This window comes from Rattus norvegicus, chromosome 6, assembly GCF_036323735.1.
Source record: "Rattus norvegicus strain BN/NHsdMcwi chromosome 6, GRCr8, whole genome shotgun sequence".
Taxonomy (NCBI): domain Eukaryota; kingdom Metazoa; phylum Chordata; class Mammalia; order Rodentia; family Muridae; genus Rattus; species Rattus norvegicus.
Window position 1 is genome coordinate 80,657,863 of NC_086024.1, and position 26,174 is coordinate 80,684,036.

Consider the following 26,174-nt stretch of genomic DNA (forward strand, 5'->3'; position numbering starts at 1 on the left):
CAAGCAACAGAAACCAAGACTACATGGCATCATCGGAGCCCAATTCTCCCACCAAAACAAACATGGAATATCCAAACACACCAGAAAAGCAAGATCTAGTTTCAAAATCATATTTGATCATGATGCTGGAGGACTTCAAGAAAAACATGAAGAACTCCCTTAGAGAAACACAGGAAAACATTAATAAACAAGTAGAAGCCTACAGAAAGGAATCGCAAAAATCCCTGAAAGAATTCCAGGAAAACATAAATAAACAAGTAGAAGCCCATAGAGAGGAGACACAAAAATCCCTGAAAGAATTCCAGGAAAACACAATCAAACAGTTGAAGGAATTAAAAATGGAAATAGAAGCAAACAAGAAAGAACACATGGAAACAACCCTTGATATAGAAAACCAAAAGAAGAGACAAGGAGCTGTAGATACAAGCTTCACCAACAGAATACAAGAGATGGAAGAGAGAATCTCAGGAGGAGAAGATTCCATAGAAATCATTGACTCAACTGTCAAAGATAATGTAAAGCGGAAAAAGCTACTGGTCCAAAACATACAGGAAATCCAGGACTCAATGAGAAGATCAAATCTAAGGATAATAGGTATAGAAGAGAGTGAAGACTCCCAGCTCAAAGGACCAGTAAATATCTTCAACAAAATCATAGAAGAAAACTTCCCTAACCTAAAAAAAGAGATACCCATAGACATACAAGAAGCCTACAGAACACCAAATAGATTGGACCAGAAAAGAAACACCTCCCGTCACATAATTGTCAAAACACTAAACGCACAAAATAAAGAAAGAATATTAAAAGCAGTAAGGGAAAAAGGTCAAGTAACATATAAAGGCAGACCTATCAGAATCACACCAGACGTCTCGCCAGAAACTATGAAGGCCAGAAGATCCTGGACTGAAGTCATACAGACCCTAAGAGAACACAAATGCCAGCCCAGGTTACTGTATCCAGCAAAACTCTCAATTAACATAGATGCAGAAACCAAGATATTCCATGACAAAACCAAATTTACACAATATCTTTCTACAAATCCAGCACTACAAAGGATAATAAATGGTAAAGCCCAACATAAGGAGGCTGCTATACCCTAGAAGAAGCAAGAAACTAATCGTCTTGGCAACAAAACAAAGAGAATGAAAGCACACAAACATAACCTCACATCCAAATATGAATATAACAGGAAGCAATAATCACTATTCCTTAATATCTCTCAACATCAATGGACTCAACTCCCCAATAAAAAGACATAGATTAACAAACTGGATACGCAACGAGGACCCTGCATTCTGCTGCCTACAGGAAACACACCTCAGAGACAAAGACAGACACTACCTCAGAGTGAAAGGCTGGAAAACAACTTTCCAAGCAAATGGTCAGAAGAAGCAAGCTGGAGTAGCCATTCTAATATCAAATAAAATCAATTTTCAACTAAAAGTCATCAAAAAAGATAAGGAAGATAACATATTCATCAAAGGAAAAATCCACCAAGATGAACTCTCAATCCTAAATATCTATGCCCCAAATACAAGGGCACCTACATACGTAAAAGAAACCTTACTAAAGCTCAAAAAACACATTGCACCTCACACAATAATAGTGGGAGATTTCAACACCCCACTCTCATCAATGGACAAATCATGGAAACAGAAATTAAACAGAGATGTAGACAGACTAAGAGAAGTCATGAGCCAAATGGACTTAACAGATATTTATAGAACATTCTATCCTAAAGCAAAAGGATATACCTTGTTCTCCGCTCCTCATGGTACTTTCTCCAAAATTGACCATATAATTGGTCAAAAAACGGGCCTCAACAGGTACAGAAAGATAGAAATAATCCCATGTGTGCTATCGGATCACCACGGCCTAAAACTGGTCTTCAATAACAATAAGGGAAGAATGCCCACATATACGTGGAAATTGAACAATGCTCTACTCAATGATAACCTGGTCAAGGAAGAAATAAAGAAAGAAATTAAAAACTTTTTAGAATTTAATGAAAATGAAGGTACAACATACCCAAACTTATGGGACACAATGAAAGCTGTGCTAAGAGGAAAACTCATAGCGCTGAGTGCCTGCAGAAAGAAACAGGAAAGAGCATATGTCAGCAGCTTGACAGCACACCTAAAAGCTCTAGAACAAAAAGAAGCAAATACACCCAGGAGGAGTAGAAGGCAGGAAATAATCAATCTCAGAGCTGAAATCAACCAAGTAGAAACAAAAAGGACCATAGAAAGAATCAACAGAACCAAAAGTTGGTTCTTTGAGAAAATCAACAAGATAGATAAACCCTTAGCCAGACTAACGAGAGTACACAGAGAGTGCGTCCAAATTAACAAAATCAGAAATGAAAAGGGAGACATAACAACAGATTCAGAGGAAATTCAAAAAATCATCAGATCTTACTATAAAAACCTATATTCAACAAAACTTGAAAATCTTCAGGAAATGGACAATTTCCTAGACAGATACCAGGTACCGAAGTTAAATCAGGAACAGATAAACCAGTTAAACAACCCCATAACTCCTAAGGAAATAGAAGCAGTCATTAAAGGTCTCCCAACCAAAAAGAGCCCAGGTCCAGACGGGTTTAGTGCAGAATTCTATCAAACCTTCATAGAAGACCTCATACCAATATTATCCAAACTATTCCACAAAATTGAAACAGATGGATCACTACCGAATACATTCTACGAAGCCACAATTACTCTTATACCTAAACCACACAAAGACACAACAAAGAAAGAGAACTTCAGACCAATTTCCCTTATGAATATCGACGCAAAAATACTCAATAAAATTCTGGCAAACCGAATCCAAGAGCACATCAAAACAATCATCCACCATGATCAAGTAGGCTTCATCCCAGGCATGCAGGGATGGTTTAATATACGGAAAACCATCAACGTGATCCATTATATAAACAAACTGAAAGAACAAAACCACATGGTCATTTCATTAGATGCTGAGAAAGCATTTGACAAAATTCAACACCCCTTCATGATAAAAGTCCTGGAAAGAATAGGAATTCAAGGCCCATACCTAAACATACTAAAAGCCATATACAGCAAACCAGTTGCTAACATTAAACTAAATGGAGAGAAACTTGAAGCAATCCCACTAAAATCAGGGACTAGACAAGGCTGCCCACTCTCTCCCTACTTATTCAATATAGTTCTTGAAGTTCTAGCCAGAGCAATCAGACAACAAAAGGAGGTCAAGGGGATACAGATCGGAAAAGAAGAAGTCAAAATATCACTATTTGCACATGATATGATAGTATATTTAAGTGATCCCAAAAGTTCCACCAGAGAACTACTAAAGCTGATAAACAACTTCAGCAAAGTGGCTGGGTATAAAATTAACTCAAATAAATCAGTTGCCTTCCTTTATACAAAAGAGAAACTAGCCGAGAAAGAAATTAGGGAAACGACAGCCTTCATAATAGACCCAAATAATATAAAGTACCTCGGTGTGACTTTAACCAAGCAAGTAAAAGATTTGTACAATAAGAACTTCAAGACACTGAAGAAAGAAATTGAAGAAGACCTCAGAAGATGGAAAGATCTCCCATGCTCATGTACTGGCAGGATTAATATAGTAAAAATGGCCATTTTACCAAAAATGATCTACAGATTCAATGTAATCCCCATCAAAATACCAATCCAATTCTTCAAAGAGTTAGACAGAACAATTTGCAAATTCATCTGGAATAACAAAAAACCCAGGATAGCTAAAACTATCCTCAACAATAAAAGGACTTCAGGGGGAATCACTATCTCTGAACTCAAGCAGTATTACAGAGCAATAGTGATAATAAATGAATGGTATTGGTACAGAGACAGACAGAGAGACCAATGGAATAGAATTGAAGACCCAGAAATGAACCCACGCACCTATGGTCACTTGATTTTTGACAAAGGAGCCAAAACCATCCAATGGAAAAAAGATAGCATTTTCAGCAAATGGTGCTGGTTCAACTGGAGGTCAACATGTAGAAGAATGCAGATCGATCCATGCTTATCACCCTGTACAAAGCTTAAGTCCAAGTGGATCAAGGACCTCCACATCAAACCAGACACACTCAAACTAATAGAAGAAAAACTAGGGAAGCATCTGGAACACATGGGCACTGGAAAAAATTTCCTGAACAAAACACCAATGGCTTATGCTCTAAGATCAAGAATCGACAAATGGGATCTCATAAAACTGCAAAGCTTCTGTAAGGCAAAGGACACTGTGGTTAGGACAAAACGGCAACCAACAGATTGGGAAAAGATCTTTACCAATCCTACAACAGATAGAGGCCTTATATCCAAAATATACAACGAACTCAAGAAGTTAGACCGCAGGGAAACAAATAACCCTATTAAAAATGGGGTTCAGAGCTAAACAAAGAATTCACAGCTGAGGAATGCCAAATGGCTGAGAAACACCTAAAGAAATGTTCAACATCTTTAGTCATAAGGGAAATGCAAATCAAAACAACCCTGAGATTTCACCTCACACCAGTGAGAATGGCTAAGATCAAAAACTCAGGTGACAGTAGATGCTGGCGAGGATGTGGAGAAAGAGGAACACTCCTCCATTGTTGGTGGGATTGCAGACTGGTACAACCATTCTGGAAATCAGTCTGGAGGTTCCTCAGAAAATTGGACATTGAACTGCCTGAGGATCCAGCTATACCTCTCTTGGGCATATACCCAAAAGATGCCCCAACATATAAAAGAGACACGTGCTCCACTATGTTCATCGCAGCCTTATTTATAATAGCCAGAAACTGGAAAGAACCCAGATGCCCTTCAACAGAGGAATGGATACAGAAAATGTGGTACATCTACACAGTGGAATATTACTCAGCTATCAAAAACAACGCGTTTATGAAATTCGTAGGCAAATGGTTGGAACTGGAAAATATCATCCTGAGTGAGCTAACCCAATCACAGAAAGACATACATGGTATGCACTCATTGATAAGTGGCTATTAGCCCAAATGCTTGAATTACCCTAGATGCCTAGAACACATGAAATTCAAGACGGATGATCAAAATGTGAATGCTTCACTCCTTCTTTAAATGAGGAAAAAGAATACCCTTGGTAGGGAAGGGAGAGTCAAAGATTAAAACAGAGACTGAAGGAACACCCATTCAGTGCCTGCCCGACATGTGGCCCATACATATACAGCCACCCTATTAGACAAGATGGATGAAGCAAAGAAGTGCAGACTGACAGGAGCCAGATGTAGATCGCTCCTGAGAGACACAGCCAGAATACAGTAAATAAAGAGGCGAATGCCAGCAGCAAACCACTGAAGTGAGAATAGGACCCCCGTTGAAGGAATCAGAGAAAGAACTGGAAGAGCTTGAAGGGGCTTGAGACCCCATATGTACAACAATGGCAAGCAACCAGAGCTTCCAGGGACTAAGCCACTACCTAAACACTATACATGGACTGACCCTGGACTCTGACCCCATAGGTAGCAATGAATATCCTAGTAAGAGCACCAGTGGAAGGGGAAGCCCTGGGTCCTGCTAAGACTGAACCCCCAGTGAACTAGATTGTTGGTGGGAGGGCGGCAATGGGGGGAGGATGGGGAGGGGAACACCGATAAGAAAGGGGAGGAGGGAGGGGGATGTTTGCCCGGAAACCGGGAAAGGGAATAACACTCGAAATGTATATAAGAAATACTCAAGTTAATAAAAAAATAAAATTAAAAAATAAATAAATAAAAGTTGCCTTTGTCATGGTATCTCAACAGTAATGGAAACCCTAACTAAGACAATAAATGATATTTATGATATAATGACTTGTTTTATAAAATTTCACAATGACTTCTTCATCTATATGTTTTGCTTTCTTGGTTTGTAAAATTTTCTCACGTCTATTTACATTGACCAGTTAAATATTTTTCTTGTTATTATTGACCTTGTAGAGTTATTGTCATTAATTGCTGTAAGAATTTCATCCTCCCATAATCATCTTCCAAATTCTGAAGTCAGACTTTATGTGACAAATGTATAAGCTAAACTCCTAGAGACTGAGGCAGCAGGATCATGGGTTGGAGAATAGCTTTTTCTATAAATCAAGACCCTAACTCAAAAATTCAAAACAAAATGTGTTTTCCATTCATTACTCCATTATTTTAAGGGAGATCTCACATATATTCTCTCTTTTTTAATCTGTAACTTTTTAAATGTATCTCTGCTGTGTGTGAACTCTTTTAAAGTAATCCCCTATTAGTTACTTGTGGCTCTGTTCTGTCTTGACAGCAAGCAGCCTAAGGAAGGAATGGTTTATTTGACTTACAGTTTAAGAAGGGATTCAGTCCATCACTGGGAAGAAAGCATGCTGGCAGGAGTACTGTTCTGTTGGTCACCTGACTTATCAGTTTTTAGTCAGGGGGTAGAGAAATGACAGGAAATGAGACAAGGCTATCAAGCCCTAAGTCCCACTCCCAGTGACACTTTTGTCAGGAAGCCCCCATGTACTAGGGTCTCACAAACTTCCAGAATAGATCAACAACTGGTGCCATCATTAAACACAAAACCTTTCTCTCTCTCTCTCTCTCTCTCTCTCTCTCTCTCTCTCTCTCTCTCTTTCTCTCTGTCTCTCTCTTTCCCCTAGTCCATATAATCTTTAAACAAAGGGGGGATATTTGCTTTGTAATTTTAAAACTTTTAAAAGTTATTAGCTAATTATTTATTTATTTATTCATTCTTCCATTCCAACCAGTTTTCCCTCTCTCCTCTCCTCCCAGTCCTTCCCCTGATCTCCCCTCTTCTCCTCTGTCATCCACTCCAATTCCATTTCTTTTTAAAACAGGCCTCCCATGGATATCAACAAACAAGTTGCAGAAGGACTAGGCACCTCTTCTCCTATTAAGGCTGGATTGGCAGCCCAGTAGGAGGCAAGGATCCTAAAGGTAGGATCTGATTCAGAAATAGTCCCTGCTTCCTGTTAGGAGTCTCACAAGATCAAACTACACAACTGTAACATGCGTGCATAGGGCCTAGGTTAAACCCATGTAGGCTCTCTGGTTGTCAGTTCAGTCTCTGTGGGCTCAGGTTATTTGATCCCCCGGGCTTTCTGGTGGTGTTCTTGAATCCTTTGGTTCCAACAATTCTTCCTCTCTATCTTCAACAGAGTCCCCAGAACTCCACCTAGTGTTTGAGTGTCAGTGTCTGTATCTGTTTCCATCAGTTGCTGGCTGAACGCTTCAGATGATAATTAGGCTGGACACTAAGCTATGAGTACAGCAAATTATGATTAGGAATCATTTAATTACCTTTCTTTTCTTGCCGTTAGTATATGGTTCTATCACGGGTCTCTGGGCTATCCAGGCTCTGGTTCATAGCCCTTTAGGCAGTATTGGGGATGCGCTCCCTTTCATGGCATGGGTCTCAAGCTGAACAAGTCATTGGTTGGTCACTTCCACAGTTTCTGCACAACTTTTACTCCAGTACCTCTTGTAGGCAGGAAAGATTGTAGATCAAAAGTTTTGTGACTGGGTTGATGTCTCAAGCCCTCCACTGGAAATATTGCCTGGGTACAGACTGGTTCAGGCTCCATATCCCTCATTACTAGGAGTCTCAGTAAGGGTCTCCCTCAAAGATTTCTGGGAGTTTTCATTGCCCTGTGTTTTTAGCTGACTCCAGTTGTTTGATTCCAGTTGTTTCATCCCATACTCTCCCTCCATCCTCCGTGTAGCTGTATACTCCTGTCCCCATTCCCACCACATCCAGAGCCCTCCCCATCCGCTAGAGACGAAAGCCCTTTTGTTCTATTGGAGTAGAAATCACAAATAGGCAAAGAGCAATTACCTTAGTGATGGCTGGCCCAGGATTCTGAGCTAGATGTAAAAGGTCACTCTTCTAGATTGAGATTCGGAGAGCTACAGGTTATAGCTCCAAGCAGTTAAAGTCAGAGGCTTACAGCTCTTGTAGGTGTTTAGGCCAAAGCAAACTCTGAACCCAGAGGATTGAGCTCTAATTCTTAACTCTAAAATTTCAAAGCCTGTGACTGTATAATTTAGTTAGGATCTTATTGCTCTGGGCTTTGAATGTCAGCAGGCCAGACCCCAGTAGAGTGGTAGAGCTCTTGAGTTTGCAGTATTGAAGCCTTCATTCTCAAGATACCTAGCAGCCACTTTTTACATCTTTTGAGTTTTATGGCTCCAGTTCCTTGTCTTTTAGCTCTTAGCCCCTCTCTGCGGTTTGCTTGGTCAGTGTCTGAGAGTTCTACTTTGTGTTGCCTCTCGCTGCTCACCGTCACTGACATGAGTAATTTAACTTTCAGTTATTCTTTGTAGCCTTTTAGCCACTGTCTCACTGATGCCACTGATCAGACTGAAAGCTCTAGAGTACATCCTCTGAAGTTCATGCAACCAGGTCACCCTAACCTGCTTGTGGTATAACCAGTAGAGAATCCATTGGGAGGAAGCTTTTCCAAGCAGGGACAGTACAAAGGCTGTGCTGGCTCCAGTCTCAGCCTGGTGTCTGTGTAGTTCCTGTTCCATCAGACATGTTTCACATAAGTCCCAGTCATAAGCCTTACATTTGCCCCAATCACAATTCATTACTGAGTCATCCAGGAGGTGCTCACTTCTTGCCTGAGTAAGAATAGCCGCAAGATAAATTAAGTCATGAAAGCATTATTAAGACTTATCATGGCCAAAGTCTCTGAAAGCTGCCGCAAGCTGTCTGGAACAGATGTGCCTGTAATAGGGCCTCCTGAAACAGAAGCCATGGCTTCAGCAGCAGCCATGGTTACAGTGATCTCAGCTGGCATGGAGTTGTTGGTGTGGCAGTGACATGCCGTGAGAGTCGAAGAAAAATGCACTGTCACAACTTTAAGACCTAATAGTTTGTTGTGATAGAAAAATATGGAAACATGAACCAGTGCATTTAAACAACAACAACAAAAAACAAAACAAAACAAAAAACATACAGAGAGTAACAATATGAGGGGAAAGATGGGCAGAATTGAAAAAGAATATAAGAATACATGTATGAATAAAAACTGTAACCACTGAAATTTTAAAGGAAATGAATACAAGGGAGAATAGCTGAAGATAGAAACAAGGAGCACTAATTAGCATATACAAATGCATACAATTTAAAAACTATGAGATGACTCAGAGGGTAAAGGCTTGAGAGTCTGCCAAGCTCCAAGGCTGACAGTCTGATTCACTTCCTGGGACCCAATGGTGGAAGGAAAAGTCAACTCCTATATCTATGTTCCTCTAACTTCAATATGAGTACACAGTGCAAATACACACATGCACACATTAAATACATTTTTATTCAGGTTTTAGAAGCAGCAAGTCTCAAGATGAGGTAGGGGTGTGGGGGGGGGAAGGAGGGGTCAGGGTTGATGGTGGAGATGCTAGGTATCAAACTCAGGGCCTGATGTGTGTTACCACATGCCCAGAGGCTGGTAAAACTTAACTTCCCTCTGAACTCTAAACATGTTCCAGAACTACAAAACACCAGAGTTAAATATAACCAGAAGTTATATTGTTGGTTAGGATAGCTATTGAAAAAAGATAAATCACTATATAAAGGAATTAGAATTAAATGTAAATAATAAATACTCAAGTTAATAAAGAAAAAAAGAATTATATCACTATGACTGCACATTAAGTACAATAGATATCACATTGACAGAGACACAACATTTACCACAATATTTCCTTCATCTGAATGGATGGAGGCCAAATAGTCACATTTCCAGAGAAGGAACTATTTCAATAAACAGAAGTTTTGAAAGCTGCGCTTCTGGAAACAAACAAGTAAATCCTGGGGAGAAATACAAATGGTTTGATGGGGGCATGTCTACTAATTCCTTTTGAAGAATTATTTTATATAAACTGTTTCAGAAAAATAAGCAACTTCCTCCTCCTTTTCTTCCTCCTCCTCTTCTTCCTCCTCTTCCTCTTCCTCTTCCTTTTCCTCCTCCTTCTCTGAATCAAGTTCAGCTTTGGAAACATAACTAGAAAGCACTAGCCAAGTACATCTGTCACTCAGGAATTCACATGGCATCTGAAATAATTTATAGACCAGATTAACGTCTTTTAACTTTCAAATGTACACATATATTTATACAAATGTAACCAATATATGTGGTGGTCAAGGAGACCATGTCATCATAAGGATTGTATTATATTAGAAACTGAGATAATCCATCAGATTAACCCAGTTGGTAAAAAATGGAAATCAACAGAGGAGGCATAGGACCAAAAGGTGTAAGATAGGGATAAAAATAATTTCCCTAATGTACTTAGCATATCTACCAAACTATATTAAGTATATGTTAGAAACATTTCTTTTGAATTCAAGGACAAAGAGATTAAATATGCCATACAAATTAGTTTCTGTTGACAGAAACTAGAGTCACCTAGGAAGAAGAAAACTCAGCTGAGAGTTTGTCGCATCAAACTGGCACATAGGCAGGTCTATGGAACATTTTTCTAGATTGATGGTTGATGTGGGAGGGCCCAGCTCACTGTGGGTGGTACCATCTCTGGGCAGGTGTTCTTAGGTTGTGTCAGAAAGCAAGCTGAGAAAGCCAATGAAGGGAGCCCACTTGCAGTGTTCCTGCCTCTGCTCCTAATTAAGTTCCTGCTCTGACTTCTCTCCATGATAGACTATGATCAGAGAATGAAAGCCAAGTAAACTCTGTCCACCACAAGTTGCTTCTGATCATGTGTTTATCCTAGCACAGAGAAACAAACTATAAATAATTGGCATTAGACGGAAGGCAACGATGTTTGTCCATACTTCATATTCACTTTACTTCTTGTCAGTTCAGTGTCACCTCGATGGAGTCTGAGTCACCTCAGCTCTTCTAGACCGCCCCCTAACCTCCCAACTAGACTGCCTGCTTCTGCCTAGCTCTCTTAGATTATTCTACCTGTAGCTGGAAGATTGAGCTCATATGACTATGAGGGGAATCGAGGTGCTTCTCTTGTCTAAGCATGGCAGCAACTGTGTACCTTAGTGTAGACTCTTTTTTCTTTCATTAATCATTTTGTTCGTTTACATTGCCCCTCCTCTTTGCCTCTATGAGGGTGCTCCTCCACCCATACATACACCCACTCTTGCCTCACCCCTCTAGCATCCCCCTATGCTGGGGCATCAAGTCTCCCTCCCACTGATGTCAGATAAGGCTATCCTCTGCTACCTATGTATGGAATCCTGGCTCCCTCCATGGATACTCTGACTTTCTAGGGAACTCAGCTTTGAGTTCACTTGCTACTGTTCTCCTGTCTTGCATCATTCTGCCCCCATAGTTTACCCTGGTACTTAGGCACATCTCATTTTTCATAACCTGAAAATTTATAATTTTCATTTGATATCTGTTTTCCCCCATAACTTCTACCTCAGAGCTTTGCATGGTTGTTTCTTCTGTTTCAGTCACTCTTCACAAAGATATGCTGTAGCACAAAGATGTTACCACATCATGTTTTTTTTTTTTTTTTTTTTTTTTTGGTTCTTTTTTTTCGGAGCTGGGGACCAAACCCAGGGCCTTGCACTTCCTAGGCAAGCGCTCTACCACTGAGCTAAATCCCCAACCCAGATCATGTTTTTAGACCTTTTTCACACACATTTTTCTCCATTATATCCCTTTTATTTAAATTAGAAATTATTTCCTTATTCTCTTAGCAACTCCCTATGCCTCTATTTTTCTCTATAACATTTTCATCTTCACTGTAATATAGTTTGTGTTCATTTTCTCTTTTTCTGAGTATAGATATTTTTATTTACATTGTCAAATTCTATATCCTCATCACCTGTACCTAACAAAGTAATTGATCAATATATAGTGGTTTAATGAAAAAGTACGTCAGAATAGATGTTTTTTTTTAAACAGAAAATATTAGCAAAGTACAAAAAGAAATAAATTTGTTACACAGGTCTCATTTTTTCATTATAATTATAGTTATAATTGAAAAATTATAACTTTCATTTGATATCCATTTTTCCTCATGGGTACATCAGTTTCTGTTGTGTCATTAGCTTTTCATATTTTTATAGCACAAATTAAATTTTTAAATGCCAAAGAAAATTGAAGTATAGATTAAAAGGTTAAGATATTTATCTGTAATGTGAATGTGACTTACAAGCAAGGGACATTTCTTTTTCTTTCTTTTTTTTTTTTTTTATTAACTTGAGTATTTCTTATTTACATTTTGATTGTTATTCCCCTTCCCGGTTTCCTGGCCAACATCCCCCTAACCACTCCCGCTTCCCTTCTATATGGGCTTCCCCTCCCCATCCTTCCCCCATTACCACCCTTCCCCCAACAATCACGTTCACTGGGGGTTCAGTCTTGGCAGGACCAAGGGCTTCCCCTTCCACTGGTGCTCTTACTAGGCTATTCATTGCTACCTATGCAGTTGGAGCCCAGGGTCAGTCCATGTATAGTCTTTGGATAGTGGCTTAGTCCCTGGAAGCTCTGGTTGGTTGGCATTGTTGTTCATATGGGGTCTCGAGCCCCTTCAAGCTCTTTCAGTCCTTTCTCTGATTGCAAGGGACATTTCTAATAAAGTTTGTCATTCTGTCCTTGAAAAAAAAAGATATTTATCTGTTTTACAAATATTTAAAATCATAATACATAATAAAACAATATGATATATCACACCTGCTGGTAGATAATCATTTAAATCCAGTTTCAAAATAAATTTCAAAACTAAAGACTTTCCAAAAAATAAGAAAAATGAAAAATATGTGAATATTTCATTGTGGGAAGTGTATTCAACTTGAAAAATATAGAATTACATAAAGAAATCATATAGAGCAAGTAGGTCTAAAGAGATCTTCAATGTAGTTAAATATAAATCATAAGTATATTGTAGTAAAAAGTTTTATTCTATTCTTATTTGTCTCTCACTTTCTGTGACTCTTGGGTTAATATCAAATCCAAAGCTCATTAGCAAAGAAAGTTCAACACATAGATCTTAAGCAAAGAGTATGTTTATTATTGTTTCTGCACCAATGTGTGGCAAACGTTTTTATTTTGAAATCATTTCAGATGTCCTGTAATTTAAAGAACTGGACTTGTAAAATTTTAAATTAAAATGTAATTTTATCATTTTCTTCCTTCCCCCTTCTCACTCCACCCCTCCCACACACCCCACACTTACCTTCTTTCCTCTCAGAAATATAGCCTCTTCTTTTCATAGTTATTGGTGTCTGTGTGTGTGTGTGTGTGTGTGTGTGTGTGTATGTGTGTGTGCTAATATATAAATCCAGCCTCCTCAGTCTGTTTAGTGTTTCCTGTATGTATATGATTTCAGGAACGACCACCTGGTATTGGATAACCAGTAAGGAAGACCATTTCTCCTGTTCTCATTATTGCCTGTAGTTTCTTATCTTTGGGTGGGTCACCATGAAATTTTCTCCCCTTCAGCATTAGCATGACTGTGTGTGGTGCACTTCTTCAGGGCTTCTTTAGATCACCATGCTGCTTAGATATCCGGGATAAAGTTTCCTCAAGTCAGACAACTTTTGGTGTTCCTCACTTTTCCAGTATTCCCTTGTGCTTGCTTCTACCTTCATTCTTTTTCGTTCATACCTTTCTTCAGATTCTTCTTACAGGATAATATACCTGAAATAAGCCCATATCCTTATTACTCTATTTCATAAAAAATGATTTTTTCTCCAGCTAGAGTTATTTATTTTGTCTTTGAATGTCCACTGGTCATTTTGTCTTTAATTTTTAATACTTAATTGTAATTATAAAATTACTTGAAACAGATGATTATACTAGAATAAAAGATGTCTTGATATTTATGTCATTTATTCTCATGGGTCATAATTTTTGTTGTTATGAGCTTAAAAAATATAAAGATAATCTTGTGTTCTCTCCAAATAAAAATTAAAGGAGATATGTCACGAAGTTTTCACACAATTTTAAAAATGTGATAGGTGGATTGGGTTGTCACATAACACGTGTTAAAATGAACATGGCATTTCAGGACAACTGCCACTTAACCAGTGAACGCCACCTCAGATTTTAGAATATCCTTGCCTGTGTGTTTGTAATGTGTACATGTGTATATATGTACATGTTCATGTCAGTGAGTAGAGGCATAACCGTGCTATGGCACGCATGTGGAATTTTAGGATGACCTCAGACGTCAGTCCTCATTCCCACTTGGTCTGAGATGAGCGAGCTGGCCCAGGGGCTTCCGGACCTTCTCCTGTTCTCACGCCCCACTGTGCTGAAGGTGAGCTGTGATTACAGACAGATGACTGGTGCTCTGTTGCAAACTCAGAGCCTCGTTTATACCGCAAGTAATGTTCCTCCCACGCCATCTCCCCAGCGCCCAGAATTTATCTAAAACAAAGCAATCAGCTAGGTTAAATTAATATTAACCTCAAACATCTTGATTTTTTATGGTTAGTTTATTTAATTTGTAAATGTCCTGACAGTATTTTTTATGTATGAGCTGTGTACAGTCAACTTTATGTATTTATATCAACATCATGTAATCTAAATCAACACCAAGAATCTGTTAAGACTCTTTCTTTTCAAACAATTTGTATAGTACTACAAAGAAGTCCTGATACAGATGATATAATCAAAGTCCAAGTAACAAGTATCAATATGGATTATAGCTGCACTTTGATAACACCATGAAAACGAATCATTGTTTATTCATTATGGCAAGTATCCATTTATCAAGTTGTCCCCAAAGGGTGTTGTCCGGATTTCAAATCAATATGTACATGCATTGGTTATTATTCAAATATACCATTTTAAAAATAAACAAAATAAAGAATAGCTTTTAATTTCTTTACTGAGTTTGATATTCTATTGCTTTAGGAAATTTCCGGTCTGACATTATGCCATTTGCACCATATTATTTTATAGTTTATATAGTTATTATGTAAATGTTTTCAATAAATAAAAATCTGGATTGACCTTTAACACATTTTTATTTTTAAAAAAATTAATAGAAGTTGACCATATACTACATTATTATGGTTTATTAAAAATTTGATGTGAATTTAGATGAACGTTTTTAATTCAGCAGTGGGTATATCTCTAGAAATATTTGACCAGTAGATAGAATAATTTGAATATAGTTTGACCTTATTTTTATAAAATTAAATATTTTCAGCATAATATTTATAATAAGAATAATTGAAAGTTGTAACTAAATTAACAAAGTTAATAGTGTTATTTTGTTTGTATGCAACTGTATTTTCCCTACCATTGTCCTTACTAAAAACCAACCCCTTGTCTTTGAGAGACTACAGTGGTGTTATTTACATTAATTCATATGGCTTTGTTAAAAAAATGCTAACTCCTTTACTTAATGGGATTCTTCCCTTGTGGCAGTGCAAACGGCTGCACCAGGAGCTTCATCGTCTGAAAGAGCAGAACCAGACTTCAGCAAACAACACGAGACATCCGACTGCTGAAAACAATCAGGAACGTGCTCTGAAGGTAAATGGCTGGTCCTTCTTGCAGGCAAATTAAGGTTGTAAGCCCTCAGTGCCAGCTTTCTGTGCTGCATATATCAGCTGTGTACATTTCAGCAAAAGTGAGCTGTGCTGTTTGCCAACAACCTCTTCTTTAAACACAGATACAGCACCCTTCTGCTATGGTATTACTTTATTTCATGTATGTGTACATGAAAAAAACATATTTCTGTATTTTGAGTGGTTGTATATTAATAACCTCTGGTACATATTCATTTTCTTTCTGTTTTTATGATAATAGGTTTTATACTTAATAAAATTGACCACTCCAAGAGAAATAATAAATCATCAGCTGTTGTAGCGACATGCGTTATAATTTATTATAGCTTACAGCATGGTGTTTTATCTGTCACCCAGAGAACTGCTTCAAGGACATGTGCATGTGTCTGGGAACTGAAGGAATATGTAAAATGTTAAAACAAAAGAAGCACATTGTATTTGACTAGAGCTTGAAAACAAATGAGAGGTCCAGTTCATGCCATATTCTCTCTCATTGTAATACCCATCCAGCCATGAGAAAAACACATTGTATGCGTCTTACTGTTGGATGCGATGCTCAAGACTTTCCTTTTCCCTTTAAGTTACTTGAGGTTTTAGTAGAGTCTCAGAAGCACTCATCTCTGCCCAAGGGGCTTGCGTGCTCATTAACCAACTTAGTTTGGGATGAACAAAAAATGTCACTTTTTTGTTGTGCAGTAAGAGATTTGCTAGGATTGTATTATACTTACTGCCCTTAAATTCATTTTTATCTTAGGTTGTAAATAAATATCATGGTATTAAAAGTATGAGATACATTAAACCAAAACTGAAAAAATAACCTTTAAAAAATGAGTAAAGGCTGTGGAGATGGCTCAGTTGGTAACATCTTGTATACAAGTATAGCATCTTGAGTTAAGACCCCTAGCACCCACATGAAACACTGGGTGCTAGAATGTGCATCTGTGACCCTGATATGGAGAAGAGACCAATCGGTGCTTGGTGTTTTCTGGCTAGCCAGTCTAGTCAAATCTATGAGTTGCAGGTTCAAAGAGATTCTGGCCTCCACATGAACACCATGCAGCAGCAGGCACGCACCCACACGGTCATACCTATACAGGTACACACCTACACAGTCAGACCCACACAGTCATACCTATACATGCACACACCTACACAGGCATAAACCTACACCGTCATACCTATACATGCACACACCTACACAGGCGTAAACTTACACAGTCATACCTATACATGCACACACCTACACAGACATACCCACACAGTCATACCTATACATGCACACACCTACACAGGCATAAACCCACACAGTCATACCTATACAGGCGCACACCTACACAGGCATACCCACACAGTCATACCTATACAGGCACACACCTACACAGGCATAAACCTACATAGTCATACCTATACATGCACACACCTACACAGGCATAAACCTACCCAGACATACCTATACAGGCACACACCTACACAGACATACCCACACAGTCATACCTATCACAGGCACATACCTACACAGACATACCTATACAGATACACACCTACACAGGCACACACCTACATAGTTATACCTACATAGGCACACACCCACACAGTTATACCTACACAGCCATATAACAACACAGGCAAACACCCACACTCTCATATACCTACACAGACATATACTATGTAGGCAAACACCCACATAATTATATAAATCTGCACAGCAAAAACCCACACAGTCATATACCTACACAGGCAGACACCAACACATGTATACATTCCACACACATACTGAAAAATATGCAAAACATTTTTAATTTGTACAAATTGTAAAATATAATAAAATATTTTCCTATAAATGTTTTTAACTTTATACTGATAGGGTTATAATTTTGTTGCTACCAATCTATTTTCTATTAAATTTATAAGTAGACCAAAATATAGATAATAGAGAATTCTATATTACCATTATTATTCTTAATTAGCCCCAAAGAATATATAATTTTGTGAGAATTAGGTCTAGTAGTAACATTTTCAAGTGTGAATATACATGCAAAATGGAAAATAAGTGTTTTGAAGTCATGGTCCACCATGCGTGTTGATTTGTTATCAGGACAGATATGTGCAAAATATGTTATGACTGTTTCAACTGAAGACAGGAATGAACATAAAAGTCCTAATTTGGTAATTATTAACATACCGTAACTGTGAGAGGTAATATAAATTTCTATTATTTTTCGTGTTAATGTTAAATGTGTAAAAATGGGGACAGCTGTGTATTGAGAGAAGTACATGAGCTTTCTGAGAAGTTATTAAACTTAGAAATAAGTAGACAACCCAAGACACTTGGGAGTTCAGAGCTAAAAGAAATCACACACTTAATGGAAATCTCTTTAGACTATAGTATTTAAAGTAACATATAAACTCAGGCCTACTCCTGAGAAAGGTACTGCCTTAAAATCTATTTCTATTTGATCTTTGTGTTTCCTCCAAAAGTCTGATTTGGATGTTGCATCTGTTAACTAAAGTTGGCTTAAATTCCTGGAAAACAGAAGTGGAAGAATAAGTTTTTGAAAGATTTCATCAACTTATCCTTCCTAAAAACTCTGTATGAAGTAAAACTCTTAAAATTCTGCCCTGCATGCATAATGCTGTTAGTCTATTTTTAAATCATTTTTCCATGGAAGCCTTAAGTTTAATTATAAAAATAAGGTCATTTATAATACATCCCCTTTGCTTTTTCTCTGAAGTTTATCTAGTTACATGGTAGGATAATTAGTGTGCCCCTGTGCGTGCGTATGTGCACCATCTGTATCCCTAGTGTTCTTAGTGGCCGAGAAGAGGGTGTGGGAGCTCTGCAGCTGGACTGACAGAGTTGTGTACTGCACCATGGGGCTGAGAACAAGTCCAGGGCCCCTGCAAGAGAACAAGTTGTCTTAACCACTGAACGGTTTCTCTGGCCCACATCTACATATTGTAATCATAGTTTTAATCAGTTATTGGGAGAATCGTACTCTTCTTCACTTGGTGATTGCTTTTCTAGTTGTCATACAAGTTATTGATGGCACATTTGCTAGAAAACTATCCGTCCATTTATACATCCCATCACAATATTTAATATTTAACTGATTTAATATTCAGTTTGTATCTAAGCCAGAATTAGAACATTTTTAAAAGTGATTTCTTTGGAAGTGTTTAATCTCAGCAATATTTTTAGTACTATAAACAATACCATTATCAGTAACACTAATAAATTTAAACTTTACTAAGTTGAAGAGTTGAAATTTTTGCTTCATTTTTCACTTAATTACTTGAAAATGTCAAAAGCATACTGGAGATATATTTTGTTAAAAAAGTTAATAATCATGCATTCTATAAAATTCGTGACATGGTAATAACGGCAAAGCCACAGTCACTCCACAAGGAAACACTTTTACGTGTGTCTTTTGTTCTTCAACCAAATGTCTGTTTATACTAATAACCAGATGACTCTTTCTAAATTATATATTTTTTTTTATTAACTTGAGTATTTCTTATATACATTTCGAGTGTTATTCCCTTTCCCGGTATCCGAGCAAACATCCTCCTCCCCCCTCCCCTTCCTTATGGGTGTTCCCCTCCCAACCCTCCCCCCATTGCCACCCTCCCCCCACCAGTCTAGTTCACTGGGGGTTCAGTCTTAGCAGGACCCAGGGCTTCTCCTTCCACTGGTGCTCTTACTAGGATATTCATTGCTACCTATGAGGTCAGAGTCCAGGGTCAGTCCATGTATAGTCTTTAGGTAGTGGCTTAGTTCCTGGAAGCTCTGGTTGCTTAGCATTGTTGTACATATGGGGTCTCGAGCCCCTTCAAGATCTTCCAGTTCTTTCTCTGATTCCTTCAACGGGGGTCCTATTCTCAGTTCAGTGGTTTGCTGCTGGCATTCGCCTCTGTATTTGCTGTATTTTGGCTGTGTCTCTCAGGAGCGATCTACATCCAGCTCCTGTCGGTCTACAGTTCTTTGCTTCATCCATCTTGTCTAATTGGGTGGCTGTATATGTATGGGCCACATGTGGGGCAGGCTCTGAATGGGTGTTCCTTCATTCTCTGTTTTAATCTTTGCCTCTCTCTTCCCTGCCAAGGGTATTCTTGTTCCCCTTTTAAAGAAGGAGTGAAGCATTCACATTTTGATCATCCGTCTTGAGTTTCATGTGTTCTAGGCATCTAGGGTAATTCAAGCATTTGGGCTAATAGCCACTTATCAATGAGTGCATACCATGTATGTCTTTCTGTAATTGGGTTAGCTCACTCAGGATGATATTTTCGAGTTCCAACCATTTGCCTACGAATTTCATAAACTCGTTGTTTTTGATAGCTGAGTAATATTCCATTGTGTAGATGTACCACATTTTCTGTATCCATTCCTCTGTTGAAGGGCATCTGGGTTCTTTCCAGCTTCTGGCTATTATAAATAAGGCTGCAATGAACATAGTGGAGCACGTGTCTTTTTTATATGTTGGGGCATCTTTTGGGTATATGCCCAAGAGAGGTATAGCTGGATCCTCAGGCAGTTCAATGTCCAATTTTCTGAGGAACCTCCAGACTGATTTCCAGAATGGTTTTACCAGTCTGCAATCCCACCAACAATGGAGGAGTGTTCCTCTTTCTCCACATCCTCGCCAGCATCTGTTGTCCCCTGAGTTTTTGATCATAGCCATTCTCACTGGTGTGAGGTGAAATCTCAGGGTTGTTTTGATTTGCATTTCCCTTATGACTAAAGATGTTGAACATTTCTTTAGGTGTTTCTCCGCCATTTGGCATTCCTCAGCTGTGAATTTTTGTTTAGCTCTGAACCCCATTTTTTTTTTTTGGATTTTTTTTTTTTTATTAACTTGAGTATTTCTTATATACATTTCGAGTGTTATTCCCTTTCCCGGTTTCCGGGCAAACATCCCCCTCCCCCCTCCCCTTCCTTATGGGTGTTCCCCTCCCAACCCTCCCCCCATTGCCGCCCTCCCCCCATAGACTAGTTCACTGGGGTGAACCCCATTTTTTAATAGGGTTATTTGTCTCCCTGCGGTCTAGTTTCTTGAGTTCTTTGTATATTTTGGATATAAGGCCTCTATCTGTTGTAGGATTGGTAAAGATCTTTTCCCAATCTGTTGGTTGCCGTTTTGTCCTAACCACAGTGTCCTTTTCCTTACAGAAGCTTTGCAGTTTTATGAGATCCCATTTGTCGATTCTTGATCTTAGAGCGTAAGCCATTGGTGTTTTGTTTAGGAAATTTTTTCCAGTGCCCATGTGTTCCAGATGCTTCCCTAGTTTTTCTTCTATTAGTTTGAGTGTGTCTGGTTTGATGTGGAGGTCCTTGATCCACTTGGACTTAAGCTTTGTACAGGGTGATAAACATGGATCGATCTGCATTCTTCTACATGTTGACCTCCAGTTGAACCAGCACCATTTGCTGAAAATGCTATCTTTTTTCCATTGGATGGTTTTGGCTCCTTTGTTAAAAATCAAGTGACCATAGGTGTGTGGGTTCATTTCTGGCTCTTCAATTCTATTCCATTGGTCTATCTGTCTGTCTCTGTACCAATACCATGCAGTTTTTATCACTATTGCTCTGTAATACTGCTTGAGTTCGGGGATAGTGATTCCCCCTGAAGTCCTTTGATTGTTGAGGATAGCTTTAGCTATCCTGGGTTTTTTGTTATTCCAGATGAATTTGCAAATTGTTCTGTCTAACTCTTTGAAGAATTGGATTGGTATTTTGATGGGGATTACATTGAATCTGTAGATTGCTTTTGGTTAAATGGCCATTTTTACTATATTAATCCTGCCAATCCATGAGCATGCAAGATCTTTCCATCTTCTGAGGTCTTCTTCAATTTCCTTCTTCAGTGTCTTGAAGTTTTTATTGTACAGATCTTTTACTTGCTTGGTTAAAGTCACACCGAGGTACTTTATATTATTTGGGTCTATTATGAAGGGTGTCGTTTCCCTAATTTCTTTCTCTGCTTGTTTCTCTTTTGTATAGAGGAAGGCAACTGATTTATTTGAGTTAATTTTATACCCAGCCACTTTTCTGAATTGTCTATCAGCTTTAGTAGTTCTCTGGTGGAACGTTTGGGATCACTTAAATATACTATCATGTCATGTGCAAATAGTGATATTTTGACTTCTTCTTTTCCGATCTGTATCCCCTTGACCTCCTTTTGTTGTCTGATTGCTCTGGCTAGAACTTCAAGAACTATATTGAATAAGTAGGGAGAGAGTGGGCAGCCTTGTCTAGTCCCTGATTTTAGTGGGATTGCTTCAAGTTTCTCTCCATTTAGTTTAATGTTAGCAACTGGTTTGCTGTATATGGCTTTTACTATGTTCGGGTATGGGCCTTGAATTCCTATTCTTTCCAGGACTTTTATCATGAAGGGGTGTTGAATTTTGTCAAATGCTTTCTCAGCGTCTAATGAAATGATTATGTGGTTTTGTTCTTTCAGTTTGTTTATATAATGGATCACGTTGATGGTTTTCCGTATATTAAACCATCCCTGCATGCCTGGGATGAAGCCTACTTGATCATGGTGGATGATTGTTTTGATGTGCTCTTGGATTCGGTTTGCCAGAATTTTGTTGAGTATTTTTGCGTCGATATTCATAAGGGAAATTGGTCTGAAGTTCTCTTTCTTTGTTGTGTCTTTGTGTGGTTTAGGTATAAGAGTAATTGTGGCTTCGTAGAATGTATTCGGTAGTGATCCATCTGTTTCAATTTTGTGGAATAGTTTGGATAATATTGGTATGAGGTCTTCTATGAAGGTTTGATAGAATTCTGCACTAAACCCGTCTGGACCTGGGCTCTTTTTGGTTGGGAGACCTTTAATGACTGCTTCTATTTCCTTAGGAGTTATGGGGTTGTTTAACTGGTTTATCTGTTCCTGATTTAACTTCGGTACCTGGTATCTGTCTAGGAAATTGTCCATTTCCTGAAGATTTTCAAGTTTTGTTGAATATAGGTTTTTATAGTAAGATCTGATGATTTTTTGAATTTCCTCTGAATCTGTTGTTATGTCTCCCTTTTCATTTCTGATTTTGTTAATTTGGACGCACTCTCTGTGTACTCTCGTTAGTCTGGCTAAGGGTTTATCTATCTTGTTGATTTTCTCAAAGAACCAACTTTTGGTTCTGTTGATTCTTTCTATGGTCCTTTTTGTTTCTACTTGGTTGACTTCAGCTCTGAGTTTGATTATTTCCTGCCTTCTACTCCTCCTGGGTGTATTTGCTTCTTTTAGTTCTAGAGCTTTTAGGTGTGCTGTCAAGCTGCTGACATATGCTCTTTCCTGTTTCTTTCTGCAGACACTCAGCGCTATGAGTTTTCCTCTTAGCACAGCTTTCATTGTGTCCCATAAGTTTGGGTATGTTGTACCTTCATTTTCATTAAATTCTAAAAAGTTTTTAATTTCTTTCTTTATTTCTTCCTTGACCAGGTTATCATTGAGTAAAGCATTGTTCAATTTCCACTTATATGTGGGCATTCTTCCTTGATTGTTATTGAAGACCAGTTTTAGGCCGTGGTGGTCCGATAGCATGCATGGGATTATTTCTATCTTTCTGTACCTGTTGAGGCCCGTTTTTTGACCAATTATATGGTCAATTTTGGAGAAAGTACCATGAGGAGCTGAGAAGAAGGTATATCCTTTTGCTTTAGGATAGAATGTTCTATAAATATCCGTTAAGTCCATTTGGCTCATGACTTCTCTTAGTCTGTTTACATCTCTGTTTAATTTCTGTTTCCATGATCTGTCCATTGATGAGAGTGGGGTGTTGAAATCTCCCAGTATTATTGTGTGAGGTGCAATGTGTGTTTTGAGCTTCAGTAAGGTTTCTTTTACGTATGTAGGTGCCCTTGAATTTGGGGCATAGATATTTAGGATTGAGACTTCATCTTGGTGGATTTTTCCTTTGATGAATATGAAGTGTCCTTCCTTATCTTTTTTGATGACTTTTAGTTGAAAATTGATTTTATTTGATATTAGAATGGCTACTCCAGCTTGCTTCTTCTGACCATTTGCTTGGAAAATTGTTTTCCAGCCTTTCACTCTGAGGTAATGTCTGTTTTTTGTCTCTGAGGTGTGTTTCCTGTAGGCAGCAGAATGCAGGGTCCTCGTTGCGTATCCAGTTTGTTAATCTATGTCTTTTTATTGGGGAGTGAAGGCCATTGATGTTGAGAGATATTAAGGAATAGTGATTATTGCTTCCCGTTATATTCATATTTGGATGTGAGGTTATGTTTGTGTGCTTTCATCCTCTTTGTTTTGTTTCGAAGACGATTAGTTTCTTGCTTCTTCTAGGGTATAGCTTGCCTCCTTATGTTGGGCTTTACCATTTATTATCCTTTGTAGTGCTGGATTTGTAGAAAGATATTGTATAAATTTGGTTTTGTCATGGAATATCTTGGTTTCTCCATCTATGTTAATTGAGAGTTTTGCAGGATACAGTAACCTGGGCTGGCATTTGTGTTCTCTTAGGCTCTGTATGACTTCAGTCCAGGATCTTCTGGCCTTCATAGTTTCTGGCGAGAAGTCTGGTGTGATTCTGATAGGTCTGCCTTTATATGTTACTTGACCTTTTTCCCTTACTGCTTTTAATATTCTTTCTTTATTTTGTGCGTTTGGTGTTTTGACTATTATGTGACGGGAGGTGTTTCTTTTCTGGTCCAATCTATTTGGAGTTCTGTAGGCTTCTTGTATGTCTATGGGTATCTCTTTTTTTAGGTTAGAGAAGTTTTCTTCTATGATTCTGTTGAAGATATTTACTGGTCCTTTGAGCTGGGAGTCTTCACTCTCTTCTATACCTATTATCCTTAGGTTTGATCTTCTCATTGAGTCCTGGATTTCCTGTATGTTTTGGACCAGTAGCTTTTTCCGCTTTACATTATCTTTGACAGTTGAGTCAATGATTTCTATGGAATCTTCTGCTCCTGAGATTCTCTCTTCCATCTCTTGTATTCTGTTGGTGATGCTTGTATCTACGGCTCCTTGTCTCTTTCTTTGGTTTTCTATGTCCAGGGTTGTTTCCATGTGTTCTTTCTTGATTGCTTCTATTTCCATTTTTAATTCCTTCAACTGTTTGATTGTGTTTTCCTGGAATTCTTTCAGGGATTTTTGCGATTCCTCTCTGTAGGCTTCTACTTGTTCTCTAAGGGAGTTCTTCACGTCTTTCTTGAAGTCCTCCAGCATCATGATCAAATATGATTTTGAAACTAGATCTTGCTTTTCTGGTGTGTTTGGATATTCCATGTTTGTTTTGGTGGGAGAATTGGGCTCCGATGATGCCATGTAGTCTTGGTTTCTGTTGCTTGGGTTCCTGCGCTTGCCTCTCGCCATCAGATTATCTCTAGTGTTACTTTGTTCTGCTATTTCTGACAGTGGCTAGACTGTCCTATAAGCTTGTGTGTCAGGTGTGCTGTTGACCTGTTTTCCTCTCTTTCAGTCAGTTATGGGGACAGAGTGTTCTGCTTTCGGGCGTGTAGTTTTTCCTCTCTGCAGGTCTTCAGCTGTTCCTGTGGGCCTGTTTCTTGAGTTCACCAGGCGGGGTGCTGCCCAAGGGCTCTCTTTGGCGGCAGCAACCAGGAAGACCTGTGCTGCCCCTTCCAGGAGCTTCAGTGCACCAGGGTTCCAGATGGCCTTTGGTGTTTTCCTCTGGCATCCGAGATGTATGTACAGAGAGCAGTCTCTTCTGGTTTCCCAGGCTTGTCTGCCTCTCTGAAGGTTCAGCTCTCCCTCCCACGGGATTTGGGTGCAGAGAACTGTTTATCCGGTCTCTTTCCCTTAGGTTCCGGCGGTGTCTCAGGCAGGGGTCCTGCTGCTCCTGGGCCCTCCCGCTTGGGAGCCCAGAGGCCTTATACAGTTTCCTCTTGGGCCAGGGATGTGGGCAGTGGTGGGCAGTGTTGGTGGTCTCTTCCGCTCTGCACCCTCAGGAGTGCCCACCTGACCAGGCGGTGAGGTCTCTTTCCCACGGGGTCTGGGAGCAGAGAGCTGCTGCGGGCCGGGATCTGGGGGCGTGGGACCTCCGGCAAACACAGGACGTGCCCGGTCCTAGATGAACTCTGCCTCTGTGTGTCCCAATCTCACCAGGCAGCTCTCTTGCAGCAGACAAGTTGGTCTTACCTGTGGTCCCGAGGCTCAAGTTTGCTCGTGGGCTGCTGCCCAAGGGCTCTCTGCAGCGGCAGCAACCAGGAAGACCTGTGCCGCCCCTTCCGTGAGCTTCAGTGCACCAGGGTTCCAGATGGCCTTTGGTGTTTTTCTCTGGCGTCCGAGATGTATGTACAGAGAGCAGTCTCTTAGGTTTCCCAGACTTGTCTGCCTCTCTGAAGGTTCATCTCTCCCTCCCACGGGATTTGGGTGCAGAGAACTGTTTATCTGGTCTGTTTCCCTCAGGTTCCAGCGGTGTCTCAGGCAGGGGTCCTGCCACTCCTAAATTATATTTTTATGCTGGAGGATAACATCAGATGCTTTGGTGAATATTAATAGGCATTCTTTTTTTAAATTATCAAGGATTTTAAAGAATATTTTATTACTTCTTTGTCAATGTCATACCATGTATTTTAATCATTTTCATCCTTATCCCAACGTCTCCAGATCTATTACCATCTCTCTATGCAACTAATTTGTTGTTCTCTCTTTCCCCCTCTCTCTCCTGTCTTTCTCCCTTGAG

At 39.1% G+C, this 26,174-nt stretch overlaps 1 protein-coding gene across 7 annotated transcripts in view; it reads left to right on the forward strand.

Moving 5' to 3' along the window:
* The window catches only part of Mipol1 (mirror-image polydactyly 1), a 335,084-nt gene that overhangs the window by 167,533 nt on the left and 141,377 nt on the right, over nucleotides 1-26,174 (forward strand). For 6 of the 7 annotated variants that reach the window (NM_001399384.2, XM_008764677.3, XM_039113186.2 and 3 more), the window contains one exon: nucleotides 15,361-15,468. In NM_001399384.2, the coding sequence (NP_001386313.1) occupies nucleotides 15,361-15,468 (108 nt within the window). Of the gene's footprint in view, nucleotides 1-14,138; nucleotides 14,243-15,360; nucleotides 15,469-26,174 lie in introns of all 7 variants that reach the window. The other variant, XM_039113194.2, reaches the window with a different exon arrangement.